This window comes from Narcine bancroftii, chromosome 2 (assembly GCF_036971445.1).
Source record: "Narcine bancroftii isolate sNarBan1 chromosome 2, sNarBan1.hap1, whole genome shotgun sequence".
Taxonomy (NCBI): domain Eukaryota; kingdom Metazoa; phylum Chordata; class Chondrichthyes; order Torpediniformes; family Narcinidae; genus Narcine; species Narcine bancroftii.
The window spans coordinates 356830908-356848135 of record NC_091470.1 but is presented as its reverse complement, the minus strand read 5'-3'; the positions used below and the strand labels follow the sequence as shown (position 1 = coordinate 356848135).

General features: G+C 41.4%; 1 protein-coding gene across 11 annotated transcripts in view; it reads left to right on the top strand.

Annotated features, from left to right (window-relative positions):
• The window catches only part of LOC138755787 (serine/threonine-protein phosphatase 4 regulatory subunit 1-like), an 82211-nt gene extending 76623 nt beyond the window's left edge, over positions 1-5588 (top strand). For 10 of the 11 annotated variants that reach the window (XM_069922401.1, XM_069922395.1, XM_069922397.1 and 7 more), the window contains 2 exons: positions 1772-1910; positions 2708-5588. In XM_069922401.1, coding sequence (XP_069778502.1) covers positions 1772-1910; positions 2708-2871 — 303 coding nt within the window. In that variant the 3' untranslated portion in view covers positions 2872-5588. Of the gene's footprint in view, positions 1-1461; positions 1746-1771; positions 1911-2707 lie in introns of those variants that run through there. The other variant, XM_069922404.1, reaches the window with a different exon arrangement.
• Positions 5589-17228: the final 11640 nt, after the last annotated feature.

The following is a 17228-nucleotide window of genomic DNA, read 5'->3' as shown; positions in this document are numbered from 1 at the left end:
TCAGTTTGTTTTATTGAGTTTGTTTATTTTGTGCTCCGTAAACTGAACCCCATAACGCCTGTGTGCCATGGTTAGGGTTTGAGGGTTAGGGTTTGAGGGTTAGGGTTTGAGGGTTAGGGTTTGAGGGTTGGGGTTTGAGGGTTGGGGTTTGAGGGTTGGGGTTTGAGGGTTGAGGGTTGGGGGTTTGAGGGTTGGGGGTTTGAGGGTTGGGGGTTTGAGGGTTGGCGGTTTGAGGGTTGGGGGGTTGAGGGTTGGCGGTTTGAGGGTTGGGGGGTTGAGGGTTGGGGGTTTGAGGGGTTGGGGGTTTGAGGGGTTGGGGGTTTGAGGGGTTGGGGGTTTGAGGGGTTGGGGGTTTGAGGGGTTGGGGGTTTGAGGGGTTGGGGGTTTGAGGGGTTGGGGGTTTGAGGGGTTGGGGGTTTGAGGGGTTGGGGGTTGGAGCTTTGGGGGTTGGAGGGTTGGGGTTGGAGGGTTGGGGTTGGAGGGTTGGGGCTTTGAGGGTTGGGGGTTTGAGGGTTGGGGCTTTGAGGGTTGGGGCTTTGAGGGTTGGGGCTTTGAGGGTTGGGGCTTTGAGGGTTGGGGCGTGGGGGGTTGGAGGGTGGGGGGTTGGGGGGTTGGGGGTTTGGGGGTTGGGGGTTTGGGGGTTGGGGGTTTGAGGGTTGGGGGTTTGAGGGTTGGCGGTTTGAGGGTTGGGGGGTTGAGGGTTGGCGGTTTGAGGGTTGGGGGGTTGAGGGTTGGGGGTTTGAGGGGTTGGGGGTTTGAGGGGTTGGGGGTTTGAGGGGTTGGGGGTTTGAGGGGTTGGGGGTTTGAGGGGTTGGGGGTTTGAGGGGTTGGGGGTTTGAGGGGTTGGGGGTTTGAGGGGTTGGGGGTTTGAGGGGTTGGGGGTTTGAGGGGTTGGGGGTTTGAGGGGTTGGGGGTTTGAGGGGTTGGGGGTTTGAGGGGTTGGGGGTTTGAGGGGTTGGGGGTTTGAGGGGTTGGGGGTTTGAGGGGTTGGGGGTTTGAGGGGTTGGGGGTTTGAGGGGTTGGGGGTTTGAGGGGTTGGGGGTTGGGGGTTGGGGGTTGGAGGGTTGGGGTTGGAGGGTTGGGGTTGGAGGGTTGGGGCTTTGAGGGTTGGGGCTTTGAGGGTTGGGGCTTTGAGGGTTGGGGCTTTGAGGGTTGGGGCTTTGAGGGTTGGGGCTTTGAGGGTTGGGGCGTGGGGGGTTGGAGGGTGGGGGGTTGGGGGTTGGGGGGTTGGGGGTTGGGGGGTTGGGGGGTTGGGGGTTGGGGGTTGGGGGGTTGGGGGTTGGGGGGTTGGGGGTTGGGGGTTGGGGGTTTGGGGGTTGGGGTTCGGGTTAGGGGTTAAGATTCTTTCGAGCAGTTTTAATGTATGATTAAGGTTTGCTGCTGGTGCATTCAGACCAGCGTTGAATTTCAACAAGTTGCTCTCCAATTAATGTGTAACTTAATGCTTGCTGAATCTTATAGTTTCTCTCAGGATACATCAATCTAGTTAATGAAAGAAGTTGGTCATGTTGATTGTGTGGTGGACATGTGGCTCCAGAGTAATATGGCTGAGTCTTATCATCCCTGAATTTGTGAGGCAGGTTGGGGATCGTCATAAATGGCATCATTGTCGATGCTCACAAAATCCCATGAACAAACAAATGGCAAGTTTCTGCAACTTGAGGATCCAGTGGGGGGGGTAGTAACTCTAATTGATGAATTGTTGATGTCTAGTGCACACTCATTAGATGTCAGGATTGATTTCCCGGTGTGATTATGTTTTTAATTGCAGGCTGTGATTGAAGATGACCATATCCCTGTCGCAATTGCTGAGCACTTGATGCCACATTTACTCCATCTGGCATCAGATCCTGTGCCAAATGTCAGAGTGTTACTCGCAAAAACTTTGAGACAAACCTTGATGCAAAGAGGTACAGTTCTTTTTTATTTTGTTGGCACAAAATAAAATACTAAATGTATTTATTTCCCATTGCTCTTGTAAAATATTGGAGGCATTTTGCCATAATTATTCCTGATTAATGGCAAATGGCTTGAAATTTGTAGAAAATAGAAATTTTGAAGGCTGTTCATATTCGGTGTATATTTTGGGTGTTGGGGGTGGGTACGGCCTTCGGTCGGGGGGTGCTGGGGGCAGGACGTGTGGGGGGGGGGGGTGGGGGACTTCCCGCCTTTTTCAAATCCACCTCCGGGTGGACCCTTGAGTTTTGATCGAATCACAGTGTTAACTTGGAGAATAGGAGTAAGATTTTGTATTGATGCCCACTTGAATGAGGGAAAAGTAGTACTGAAGAGGTGTCCATTTTAAGCATTTGATTTTCTCAAATTTTAGTCGCGAAAACTCTTTAAAAACCACTTTTTCTAAAACGTCATACATTTATGTAGTTCATTGGTTCTCAACCTTTTCCTTCCCACTCACATACCACCTTAAGTCATCCCTTACTAACTGCAGAGCATCTATGGCATCCTATGCTGTATGTACTCAGTGGTTAGTAAGGGATTAATTAAGGTGGGATGTGAATGGGGAGGGGGGAGTGCGGGGGGAAAAAGAGGTTGAGACCACTGGTGTAGCTTGTTGGGGTTAGTGATTTTTTTTGTTGATCACGATTCCTCTGAAGTGCAATGATGGGGAAATAGTTTGAGGCTGAGGTAGAAACCAACTCTGGTGCATCAAACCACCAGTTTTATCTGTTAATCTTTTATTTTACAGAGTACTTTCTGAATTGTGGAAACCCTGAACAGGAAGCCATAGAGCAAATGGCAGTGGCGTTGCGGGCAGATCAAGACCGGGATGTCCGATACTTTGCGAGCGTACACCCCAATAGCACAAAGTTTGCTGACGATTCCATGAGCACCACTTCTTCCACTTACTAAAACCAGCTGATGTTCTTTACGCGTTGGACTGTGCAGACTGCCAGTCATTGAATGGTTCAAATGTGTCAGCTGAAAATGTGCTGATTTGAGTGCTCCAGAATACAGTGATATCTGTTCCATAGACTGAACAATGGGGTTTCACAAACTTGGTGACCTATCATGTCCCTTGATTACACTGAGATTCAGTTAGACCTTTACTAGTCCTGAGTGCGTGACTTTTATGCATTTTGACCACTGCTAAGTTCTCAGAGGATCATACCAACAAAGCCTTAAACTCCTGTATTAAACTAGAAAAACTGGAACACCTGGAGCCTTCTTAATGGAGGAGGGATTATCCATGTTGAATCTTGTCATTCCTAACAAAAAATGTTGCAGACAATTCTTCTCTGTAAGCATCAATTAACTTCATTTGCAAAGAATATGAACCAGTAAAGTTAATGCGATGCTTTTTATCTTAATGCTGTACTGATTCGGTAAATTTCTTTTCAACTGTGCTGGTTAGGTAAAGAGGTTTTTTTCTTAATGATGAATTACACATCATTTAGTTTGAACCTGGATAGTTGGAGTTATTTTGGGTCCTTGAAAATGTTCTTCATATTACTGCATATTTCTGTCTTGTGCAGTGGTTCTCCACCTTTTTCTCTCCACTCACATAGGTGCTCTGTGGTTAGTAAGGGATTACTTCAGGTGGTATGTGAGTGGAAAGAAAAAGGTGGAGAATACTGGTGTAGCGGGTATGAAGATACAGCTGTCACTGTTCTACTTTGGCTCTCTTTTAACTAACTTGTTTATCATTTCTTGCGAGTTGTTTTCTATATTCTTCGAATGACTTTACTGAAGAAATTTGGAAAGAAATAAGACAAAATGTATGCATACCTGCAAAGTGCTTTTTTTTTAAACAAACTCATTGTACCAGCTCAGAGGTAACATGTTGCCACATAAGCTGTGGTGGTAATTGTTTTGATTAAGTGTGCACCCTGCCAAATTGACCTCAATCAATTTCATACCTCTGGCTGAGATTAACTACAGGTTGTGAAGAATTCCTTTGGTTTGTTGTGAACATCAGGAATCAGATTTTTTTTTTAATTTGCATACAAATTTGACTTCCTGCAAATCAAACGTGGCAGTTATTTTATTTCTCTTCATTTAACATACAAACGGGATTATTCACCAGCTTGGTGGCAGGAGGGAAAAGGAACAAGACTGAGTAACCTGCCATTAGATGACTTTCGTACATGTGTGGCAATTTTGATCTAACTTTCTACTATTTTTAAGATCCTGTTGTTTTTAAATTCACTCCACCATCTTGTTTCAAGCTGATGGTCTTTGTGCCTTAGTGGCAGCCTATGCTGAGGTCTGTCTCAATTGACTTTGTTCTTTAGCCTCTGGTCAAGGTCAGCTGTTTTTTAAAACCTGTGACAAGTATCCTGGATGGCTTCCAGTAACGAGCATACATTGAAACTGTCTTCCATCCTTGCACATTTTTCTAAACTTTCAGACCTGTTCTAACTTGAACCTCAATTGAAAGGTTATATTGGCTGCAAACTAGCTGGAATAATAGATTCCCATCAAACTAGGAAGTCAGAGCATTTGTTAAACAAGTTTCTGAAGAGAGAGGCTAATTATGAAGTGGATTTTGTCATCTTGAATAGCTCATTGAATATGTACATTGGTCATCTCATGAACTATTGTGTGGTGGGTTCTCTGCTATCTACCTGAAGAGTTGGGGTTTTTTTTCCCTTTTTAAAAAAAATATATTTATTTTCTCCTCCAAGCATTGCTGTTGTGGTCTGAAGTGTAAAGTGGTAAGTAATTTGGTATTGCTGTGCTCTTGGATCAACCCACGGTTGTAAGTCTTCAGTGTTTCCCTGCCCCAACCCCGCCCCCCCCCCCCCCCCCCCCTTTTCCAATTCTGGCAATTGTGCTGTATTTCTGTTAGTGGAAGGTTAAATACCTAAAGACAAAATAGTGGATTATCATTGGGTTTCCCTTACCCTTTGAAAGAAGCTCAACCTCCACGTACAAATTGCCCAATATATTTGTCAGCCTGCTAATCTCGCATTGATGCAGCAATTAGTGGATTTAATGGGTCTTGCCTCGTGTCAATTTGAAACCTCTTCTAGCTGAATAAAGATCTCATTCCAGGCAAAATAGGCTTGTATGTACTGCAGGGTAGCGAATATTCTGCACCATTAACAATGTTATTTAGGCCAATTGACCTCTTGCACCCACCCCTCTTTTTTGACCACCACGACTTGTGTCAGCGAGGAATATTAAGATTTGAGCAGTTCCATGTGTAGATCTTGAACCTTTTGCAGAAAATGAGATGCTGCCTATGGCAAGCAATGTAATACGTGCTGTGAAGTGGTCAGATTTCCATACGAGTTTGAATGTGTGCAGTTGGAACTCCCAAGGGCTCTGGCTCAGTGCTAACACTACAAAGTAGTTAAATGGTTTTAAAGTGCACTGCATTTCTGTGTGTTATGCAGAGTTGTCTTTTTCATGCTGGTCATGTCCAACGGAGGTTGTTTGAATTGGATGAGCACACAAGCTTTAAATCTGAAGATTCAGGTATTTTAACTTTTATCATGGTTGGATGAATGTTGCACCTTTTGATATGTACATATCTTGTGAACACTCTGAGTGCCTGTTGTTGATACAAATTGTTCTGTACTTGTCCAAATAAAAATATGCAAACTTATTTCTTCATGTTCAAAGGTTACTGCTATTGTTTTCTTTCTGATTTCCCCAAAGCGACTGGATAGGTTCCTTAACTAGTAATTTGCTGATAAAACAAAATGCTCATTCATCGGTTCAGACACCTGAATGAGTGAAATTAAAGCTTGGCTGAAGTCAGGTTTTGGTCAATCCAGTTTCTGTGGAGTTGTTATCTATTTACATATTCCGTTATCAACTTAAATTTGTATGTGCCCCTAAAGTAGTATGCTCGCCCAAGATGTGGAATGAATAAAAATAAATAATTCCATGCCAAGTGGTACGGAAAAGTAAATGAAATTCGGTCGTACACTACCCGTCCAAGAAAGTCCGAGGACTGGTTAGTAAGGTTATCGAAAGCGATTATAGGATGAGTTCCTTTATTGACAGAGTAATTGGATTTAAGAGCAAGCTTCAAGTAATAATACATTACACTGTAAAATGTAACATGTACGATATACTTTTTTTAGACTACCCACAGTTGCCATGAGCATTGACCAGTGCTCGTAACAATGAGAGAAAAGCAAAAGAGAGTCCATTCAGACATGATCAAGTAGTCTTCAGCGCCTGAGGCCCTTAGGGAGCCTTTGCCCTGAGCACCCTCTCAAATCCCAGCTCCAATACCTGGTTCCATGGTCTCCAGCAGTCTTGTGTGGGTCTCTCGGCCCCTCACTGCTCAGCAATCATGGTCACTGTCCTGTAGGGTTTTCTCTGCCTCCTTCTGAAGGAGCACCAGCCCATTGCTCCCCGGAGTCTGCAACCCCTTGGGGCTGCTGCAATTTACTTTAACAGGCCGTTTAAAACCTGTATGGCCACCAGGAGGTGAGGTTGAAACCTTTGGAGAAGCCCAAATCTCTGCTCTCCTGGATCTACAGCAGTGCTGCCATTATGGCAGCTGCACCGTGCTAGAACTGTATAGTGCCACGTAGACTATCATTTGGATAATGATGAATAATTATTGGAACGATGTGATTGTACTTTGAGTTTGTAGAGAAGTTCATTGCAAAGGTGTACGAGTTTGTCCTGTGCACAATTATAAAGTACAAATGCAGTGAAGTTCTTTACTGCAGCTTCACAGTAAAATGACAGCAATAGTATAAATAGCCACAATATGCCAACGCAGAAAAATATAAAGAGGTAGGTCTATTCAGTTGCAGCTGGTGCAGTAAAAAGATTTCTGTAATGCAGACATCTTTTGGTGTTCCCACAGTAGGGTCATAATGGGGAAGTTCAAGAGTCTGGAGCAAAACTTTTTTTTCTTGAATCTAAATGCACTGGACATCAGGATACTATACCTTCTGCCTGATGGAAGCAAGAAGATTGTGACCAGGGTAATGGGGGTCCTTTATGATATTTGGCTGCTTACGGGAGGGGATGTCTCCATTGGACAGTTCGGTGACCATGATGGACCTGAGAAAGTTTGCCACTTTCTGCACCCTTCTGCGATCCTGGACACTCGAAGGTTGCTTTGGCAGATAATGTGAAGGAAAATCCTAAGGGTTTCTACAGATATAAAGAGCAGAAGGATATAAAGGGACAAAAAATTTCCCTTTGAAGATCAGAGTGGTTGGCTTTGTATGGAGCCAAAAGAGATTGAAGAGGTCTTGATTTTTTTTTTCACCACTATTTACTCAGGAAAAACAGCCATGGGATGAGCTCAGGTAGACAACTTGTTCAGAGTTGGGTTGCAGGGCCTGTTTCTGTGCTGTGCACCTATAACTCATTGAGTCTGTGTGTTTTAACACCTTCAAGTGCAGACTGAAAAAGTGCTGTTGTTTGAGATGTGAAACCAATGCTGGGATTTTTTTTTTGTCCTTAACAGAATTTATTCCCAGACTGAAATGTATCCCATGGCACATGAATGACATTAAGAGAGTCTCATTGATGTAGTGCTTTAGGCTGACCGGAAATTAATGTGAAAGGTGGTTACTGCACAAGGTGGCAGTATTTCATAAGTTGGCTTGCTCCAGCAGGAGGCTAGACCATCTGAGACTGTGCTTTATAAATTTTTAATCGTCAGCTTTTACTATACTGTAATATAGCCTGAGTCCCTTCCTATGGCTCCACTGTGTCTGGACTGAAACATTGTCAGCTTGCATTCTCTCCAGTGGTACCTCTGTGTGTAATATGCCAGTCAGCCACTTTGATCTCACACTACCAGTCAATATGGTCAGTACTCCTGCTTTTTCTTCATCCCTCCAACACGATTTTAAACATAATAAATGAATTGGCTTCAACAACTTTCTGTGACAAGTTCACAAATCTGAATGAAGAGGTTTCTCCTCTCTGCCCTAAATGGCTTACTTCATAGACTGTGTCCCTTTGTTAGGACTTGCCCAACATCAGGAAAATTCTTCCTGCATCTAACTTGTCCAGCGAGTACAACCTGAGTTTATCTAAGCTTTCTTTGTACATCAGGTCAGCCTTTGCTGCACCGATACAATTGTAATAGTAAGCTATTGCACACAACACTTGAGGCATAGCACAGCCTCACCAAAACCACTGCAGTAAGACCTTCTTACTTCCATACCTTTGCAGAGCAAATTTACTTTCTAACCGTGAGTGATCTTTTTTTAAAATCCAGTATTTACATTATCAAATCTTGTTCAAGGTATCGAGTGGTAAGTCCATGGTCTGGGCCAAAAATAAGTGGTCAACATTTACATGATTTTGCTCAGAGAGACATAGAAACATAGAAGATAGGAGCAGGAGTAGGTCATTCGACCCTTCGAGCCTGCTCCACCATTCAGCGAGATCATGGCTGATCTTAAAGTTCAGTACCCCGTCCCCGCCTTCTCTCCGTAACCTTTAATACCCTTATACTGAAGAAATAGATCTAATTCCCTCTTAAATATATTTAATGAACCTGCCTCTACTGCCCTCTGTGGCAATGAATTCCAGATTCACCACCCTCTGGGTAAAGAAATTCCTCCTCATCTCGGTCCTAAATGGTTTGCCTATTATCCTCAAACCATGGCCCCGGGTTCTGGACTCCCCCACCATTGGAAACATCCCATCTGCATCCATTCTGTCCAGTCCTGCCAGAATTTTATAGGTCTCTATGAGATCCCCTCTCCATCTTCTCAACTCCAGCGAGTACAATCCCAATTTGCGCAATCTTTCCTCATAAGTCATTCCTGCCATTCCAGGTATCAGCCTGGTGAATCGCCTCTGCACTCCCTCCATTGCAAGAACATCCTTAGATAAGGTGACCAAAACTGCACACAATACTCCAGGTGGGGTCTCACCAAGGCCCTGTACAGCTGCAGTAAGGTATCCTTGTTCCTAGACTCAAACCCTCTTGATATGAAGGCCAACATACCATTTGCCTTTTTAACCGCCTGCTGTACCTGCATGCTCGCCTTCAGAGACTGATGTACAAGTACCCCTGCACTTCCCCATCTCTTAATCTGCCCTCCAGTTTGTATTACCAAAGTGGATAACCTCACATTTATCCACATTGTAGTGCATTTGCCATGTATCGGCCCAGTTCCCCAATTTATCCAAATCACACTGGAGCTTCCTGACCCCCTCTTCCGTGCACACAACCCCTCCTAGCTTAGTGTCATCTGCAAATTTGGAGATATTACATCCAATCCCCTCATCCAGATCATTAATGTAAATTGTGAACAGCATTTGCTCAGAGAGATGACCACACCCCTAATGAATAGAAAATTCCAGAAGATTCTGAGCCTTCGATGCAGAATTCCCCCACACCTGAGACCGACTCCTGGTTATTGGCAGCTTGTCCAGGCAATCATCTATAACATCATGTCCCATATGAATTCTTTAATTTTTCTAAATGATTTCAATGCTTTTAGCTCCTGGATATTGGACTTTTTCAAAAAGGTGAGGGGGGGGGTTCAAATTTGTTGATTTTATTGGGATCTCTTTAAGGGAAGGTATGACCTTTGCAAGTTTGCTCAAGCTGTTAGGAAGGGTTTAAACTAGTTTGCAGGTGGCTAGGAGGTAGTGTTGGGTCAGATGATGGAGTAGTTGGTGGAAAGGTAGATGCAATGTGCAGTGAGATCTCAAGGAAGGACAGGCAATGGCTAGGTTGAAATATGTTTAATGTGAGAAGTATTAAGAATTGGGATGATCAGCTTAATCGATGCACATGGAGATGTGACCATTTCAGAGACTTGGCTGGAGCAAGGTCAGAAACGGCTGATCCATGTTCTGGATGAAAGGTTGAGCAAGCTAGGGCTTTTCTTTTTGGAGTGATGGAGAATGATATGCAATCAACATTTTGTTTCCAAGGCAGAAACAGCCGATATTAGAGATCATCTTTTAAGACGAGTGGAGAAGTGGCAATGTCTGAGGTAATTTTTTTTTTAAAAACACACTGATGGGTGTCTGGAATGGATTGTTTGGATGATGGTGGAAGCACATTCAACATGTACATTTAAGATGTATATGGGCACATAGCCCATAACCTTCCATTTTTATTTCATCTATGAGGGAGGGAAGGTTTACATGGATGAAACAAATGTTTGAAGAGCATCTATTAATAATCATTTGCCATGTTTTAAATCTGAGAAGTGATGACATCATAAACCTGGGCTCTGCTCCTGCTCTGGCACCCGTGTGATGAAACAAGCGTCTTGCTGATGGGGGTTTTCGCCCAGTTTTATCACCTTGACCTTGCTGAGTTTGACATAATCCAATTATGTACCTAAACTGTGCCCATCAGCTGTCTGATGCCTTTCCTCTGCACTAATCACCCAATTGACCCAATTGTGCCAGGAAAACCATCAAGTGGAGGTTTCCTGCTCACAAATCAAATCCAGCTCCTGTATTTTCCCCCAATGTCACCATTTTTAAAAATCAGTCAGTTTATACATGTGTACCCAGACACATTTAGAATGATTTTGGGCCCCATAAGTATGCAGGAATCATCTGCTTCATCATTCCAAAGTCTGCCTGATTATTTTAGGGGGCATTTATGCATCAACTTGTCCCAAACTACTGCCCTTTCCCCTAACAAATTCTCCCTATATTGTCAATTCTGCTGTTCAATACCATCTGCTGGGGGATCTTTAACAGTTCACGCAGCATCAGCTGGAGCAAAGCGTTTCAATTATTCTTTTGGTCTTCAGGAGTTTCAGCTCAAAATGTCAACTATTTTTCTCCCAATGCTCAACCTACTGATTTTGTTTAGCTTCAGTCTCTGAGGTGTCGTCAATCCTATTCTCAGTGACTGCACCAGATAACTGTATTTGGGTCTCAAACTTGACAAGGTGAAGGTAATAAAATTTTACACAAACCCACGTCATTAAGGTGCTTGATTAGTCACATGATGTGGCATCAGGAGCCGAGCCCAGGAGTGCTCCAACTGAAAAATAGACATCGCTGTGTTTAAATGTCTCCCCTGCTTTTACCAAACCACTCTTTCAACACTTTCCATTCCAGCAGATGAAGGATTAAACACAGCAACCCAGGTTAAAACCAGTTTTGTCCCCCAGTGCGAACCAGTGTGAAGCCAGAGGATTCCAGTTGAATCTGTTAATTTTGCTGTTCTGATGTTGAGTTAGCCTCAATTTGTGTCAATATTTTGGATTAAAAGAGGGAATAGTCTTCAAGAGTTTCCAATCACATGTTGCTATTGGGCAAGAATAAAAGGTAATCTGTGGCCATTGGAGCACCGTCACTTCCCAAATCCCCACCTTCTGCCCTCAGAAAGCTAGTAATCACAAATGTTGGAGAACAGTGAGTGAGGCTGTGCTGAGCTGAGCAGGTGTTTTGAAAGCACTCCACAAAAAAATCTTCAAAAATCAGAATTTTATCGTCAAAAATAGATAAAGCAAGTACTAAACGACCGAGGCAACAAAAACTGAAGTGACAGCTCAGCCAGGAACATCGAGTAATTCATAAGGGGCCTTGGCACTGGCTGAAGCCAGCAGAGCTGGGGAATTGACCCAAGACACAGCCTCCATCCTGAACATGATGGAAACAGCAATGAGATATCAGAGAAGGTAACAGAAATTAAAGAGGCTGTGGAAGGCTTGTGAACAAATGATTCAGAGGCGAAGCTGGACAAAAGACACACTGAAGGCACTGGAAGAAAAAGCAAAAATATGGGACACAGAAAAGGACTTATGGACAAGATCGATCATATGGAAAATTTTAGCAAATATAAGAATCATTGGACAGAGAAGGAACAGCAGGAAGAGATGCAGTGAGTTTCTTTGAAACATGGATCCCACAGATGATGGGACAAAATAAGTTAAATGCAAAGCTGCAAATTGAAAGGGTTCACCTGGACCCTCAGACCAAGAAGAACTGGCGAACAGCAACCACGACCAGGCCTTTTAAGTTACCTGGAAAGAGATGCGATCTTGGGAGCAGCATATGAATATTCAAAAAAGAATAATGGTCCATTAGTGGTGGACAATGCAAAAGTAACATTTTTCCAGGACTTCAGCCCTGCCTTGGCCAAACAAAGAAAGGAATTTGACGAGGTAAAGATACAACTGCAATGTAAAAACTTTTATCCAGCAACGCAGAGGGTGGATGTCTCAGAAAGTAATTGACAAATTTCCAAGAAAGTTATGAAAGGGCTGAAAAGACAGTTTCAAAACTGGTCTAATGTTTTCACTGTTAAAAGAAAAAAAAATTGGTTTATATGGAGAGTTCTGAAAGACAAAGGTGGTAAGGAAAGCACAAAGAACCCGCAAGCTTTTTTCACGGTATTCTTGGTTCTATTGTCAATGTCGCCATCAGAGCTAGGGATGTGCGTGTTTCTTCAAGAGGAAATGTTATGACAGTATTTAGAAAATTGGGAAGATATCGTTGTACAATATTTGTGTGAAAAATGGTATGGATAAAACACTAACATTTTGTTAGTTTTAATATTAATGGGATCAGCGGGCTGGTGAAGAGACATTCTTAAAGAAATTAAGTGGATATAACTTTTTGCAGGAAACACATCTTACCAAATTGGAATATGATAAATTAAAGAGGATGGGTGGGATGGAATATGATAAATTAAAGAGGATAGGTGGGATAAAGAATATTTTCCTTGAGTTCAAAGGCAAGAGGGATGGCTATTCTAATTAATAAAAATACACCAGTGTTAATAGAAGATGCTTTCTGGTTTGATCAATCAAGGTATGTAATGGCACACTGTAAAATTTATGGAGAAGCATATGACTATTTATGCCCTATCTTAAAAACAGCAAAGGGAAAACAAAATATATTAGTTGGAGGAGACTTTAATTTCTGCTTGGACCCAATACTAGATAAACAGGCAAGAACAATAATGAGGGCGAAAGCAGCAAAAACCACAATTTCATACATAAAAGATCTAAATCTTATGGAGACAATTAAATCCCAGAGAGAGAGACTACTCTTTACTCGAGGGTGCACGACTCACATACAAGGATAGACTTGTTTTTAATGTCTGCCCAGTTAAAAAGTAGTGATAAAAACAGAATCTCTAGCAAGGCTTCTATCAGACCATTCTCCATTAATATTAACTCTAGCAACAATGGAAAAGCAAGAAAATGTATACAGATGGCATCTCAATAATATATTACTTAAAAGAAGACTTCTGTGAATTTATTTTAAAAATTTAAACATTACAGCACTGTACAGGCCCTTCGACCCTCCATTTTGTGTCGAACCATATAAAAGTGCTAAACCCTCCCTACCTTATAACCCTCTCCTTTCATCTATGTGCCTATCTAATAGTATTTTAAAGGCCTCTAATGTTTCAGCCTCTACCACCACTTCTGGCAAAACCTCAATAACTGTGTATTTATAAAAAGCACTTACCCCTGATGTCTGTCCAAAACTTCCCTCCCTTAATCTTATACATACATCCTCTAGTGGCTGCTATTCTCACCTTAAGAAATGGGTATTGGCTGTCCAACGTATCTATGCATCTCAATTTTGTAGACCTCAATCAAGTCCCCTCTCATCCTTCTATGCTCCAGAGAAAGGTCCCAGCTTTGACTACCTTGCCTCATAAGACATGCCCTCCAATCCAGGCAACATCCTGGTAAATCTCCTCTGCACTCTTTCCATAGTTTCCACATCCTTCCTCTAATGAGGTGACCAGAAATGGATACAATATTCCAAATATGATCTCACCAGAGACTTCTAAAGCTGCAACATGACTTCTCCACTCTTCTGCACAATTCCTCTATTAATGAAGCCCAGACTCCCATAGGCTTTTTTAATTATCCTATCAACCTGAGCAACTACCAAGATTCCTCCGCTCATCCACTCTTAATTAACCAACTGTTAACCCTGTACTCAGCTTTTCGATTTGTCTACTTCCTCTTGCAACTTCAGACAACCTTCAGCTCCATCTCCAACTCTTCTGAAAACTTACTCACCCAACCTTCTGTATCATCCAATATTTCTATCTGAAAGAAATATTTTCTGAAACAAATCTGCCATCTACTAACAATAGTTTTCTGATATGCTTAAAGCAAAGAATCTTAAGAGGGAACATATAGCAGAAGTAAACAGTTTGGAGAAAGATAATAAAGAATTTGAAAAAAATCAAAGAATATTAACTCTAGCAGATTACTGGAGAATAAAAAGCTAAGATATAATACAATACAAACATAAGGCCAAAAAAGCTATATTAAAAACTAAATTACAATACTATGAGTTGGGTGAACGGGTGCAGAAATTTTTAGCTTAGCAGATTAAAACAGAGGAGTCATCAAGAATGACAGATGCTATAAAAACAGAAACTCTAGTATATAAGCAAAAAAATTAACAACACTTTTAGACAAAATTACAGAAAACTATACAAATCAGAATTACTAAGAGGTGAGATCAAACTGGAAGAATTTTTGCTGAATGTCGAACTTCCAAGGCTGGAAGAGAGAGAAAGGATAGCATTAGATACTTCCTTCACAAGGGGGAAGAAATCAAAGAGGCCCTGGGCACTCTACATGCTAATAAAATCACTGGGAGAGGATGTCCTTGACCAAACTGTAGAAACACAGACCCTCCCAGAGTCATTCTCAGCCACAATTATCAGTGTTACCAAAAAAGAATAGGGACCCACAAAAACTTCAACATGCAGACCAATATCCCTGTTAAATGCTGATTATAAGATACTAGCAAAAGCATTGTCTAATCAATACTTTAGGACAATACTTGCCAAAACTGATACATACGGACCAAGCAGGATTTGTTAAAGGAAGGCATTCCTCAAATAGTCCAAGTCGATTATTTAATATAATACACATAGCTAAATCTGAATAAAATCTAAGTATTCCTAGACACAGAAAAAGCATTTGACAGTTTGGGATGGCCCCTTTTATTTAAAAAATTGGAAAAATTTGGTATAGGCAGAGCATTTATAAATTGGATGAAAACTTTATACTATAAACCTCAAGCTAAAATAATAACTAATGATCAGATATCAGAGGTATTCCCCTTAAGTAGATCAAGTAGACAGGGAAGCCCCTGGGCCCTAGCACTTTTTATTTTAGCGATTGAACCCCTGGCATAGATAATAAGAAGGGATCCAAAGTCAGGCAAGAACACAAAATCAGTCTATTCGCCAATGATGTGCTATTGTACCTATGAGAACCAGCTAAATCTTTGGAAAAATTACAAACAACACTAGAAAAATATGGACGAATATCAGGCTACAAAATAAATATGGGTAAAAGTGAGATCATGCTATTAACAAATTTTGAATGTGAAAGAAACCAAAAAGGAAGTAAATTTAAATGGAAGATGGATGGAATAAAATATCTTGGAATAGCCATCGACAACGATTTGCAAAATCTGTACAAACTAATGTTCCTCTTTTTGGGAAGATAGAAAGAGACCTACAGAAATGGAGAATTTCCAAATACTTTGGTGGGAAGGGTTAACTGCGTCAAAACGAAAGAGATGCCAAGACTACAATACCTTTTTCCAATCGCTGCCTATTCAGTTACCTAAAAACTTTAAGCTACTAAACAACCATATTAGACAGTTCTTATGGAATAAGATACCAAGAATTGCATTCAAAAAAACTGACATGGGACTATGGGCTGGGAGGACTTAAGACTTTAGATTTCAAAAATTACCAAGCTGCACAGGCTAAATTTCTCACAGCCTTCTTCACTGAAGACATCCCCCTGTCTTGGGTTCAAATGGGAATGTACTCAATGGAGGAGGGGGAGGAAGAGGAAACAAAGGACTTTCAAATCACTAAAGACTGATAACTCCATTCTAATACATATGATTAGAATGTGGCAAGAAATTAATGAATGTATAGGAAAAAAAAGTAGGGATATCAATAAAAGCACCATTGTGTAAAAATGTGTTATTGCCTATGAACATAAGCAATAGAATATTAAATTTGTGGTATGACAAAGGTATTAGAAATATGAAGGACTATTACACGGAAGGAACTCCTGTCCTTTGAACAATTAAAACAGAAATACGGAGTGGCCAAAGGGACCTATTTCTGTTTTCCTCTAGCTGAGATGATTAGTGCAACTGAACAAATGGTTTGGATGGGGAAATTCATCCAAATTTATAACACAGATGTACTCTGCTCTCCAGAGTGAAAGTGCAAAACTAGGATTGCAGAGGTCAAGGGAAAGATGGGAGTCAGACTTGGGTGTGGTGATTTCAGAAAGAAGCTGGTCATATTGGTGTAAGGATATCACGACGTCAATTATAAATGCAAGATATGGTCTGGTTCAGTATAATTGTTTTTAAACACCAATTATTATCCTACCCCACAAAAATTACACAGATCAAAAGCTGAAATTTCAGAGATGTGTTTCAGATGTGGGACTGAGACAATAACTTTTTTTAACGTGCCGCGTGATCTTGTGTGAAAATGAGGCCATTTTGGCAAGAAATCGCAGAAAAGTTAACAGGTGTGGCCTTCACAGGTGACCCGGAGCTTTATCTATTAAGTAATGCCATGGAAATAAGGGACAAATTGACCAAACATCAAATCTCATTAATAAAAATAGCATTGGCGGTAGCAAGAAAAAATGTATCGCGATCACTTGGAAGTCCAACTCCCCTCTACTCATAGCACGATGGACTGCAGAAATGAACAGCTGTGTACCACAGGGAAAAATAAAATAATATTTTTTAAATAATAAAATTGCATACAACTCAAAGAATATATATATATATATATATATATATCTATCTATCAAGGTCTGACAGCAACACCTGGACCACATAGGGGCTCAGATACAGTAATAAAAAGGAACAATAAAGGGTATAAAGGTAAATATATATATATAAAAATATAGTTTCCCCAACTGTACTCTATATACTTAAAATATATGTAAGCTCTGACGGTGAACGGATCTATATGTATGGAAGGGGAGGAGGGAGGGACTGTTTTGTTTCTGTTTGTTGTGCTTGTAAGAAAAAAGTTTAATATATTCGATATTTAAAATGTCACTATGTATTAGTTTTTGAAAAAATATTCAAAAAAAGTCAGAACAGCAAATGCATTGGAATACGGTAAATCCACTGGTTTCCGGCACCAATAGGGATTGTTAGATGCCGGATAAGTGAATTTTCCAGTTGCTTGAGATTGCGTGATTGGCAAACTGACCATTAGGGTGCTAATTTTAAACTTTAAAAACAATTTTCCCAGTTAACTGAATTCCAGACAACAGGGTTGTTACTGTACCAAGTTTCATCTC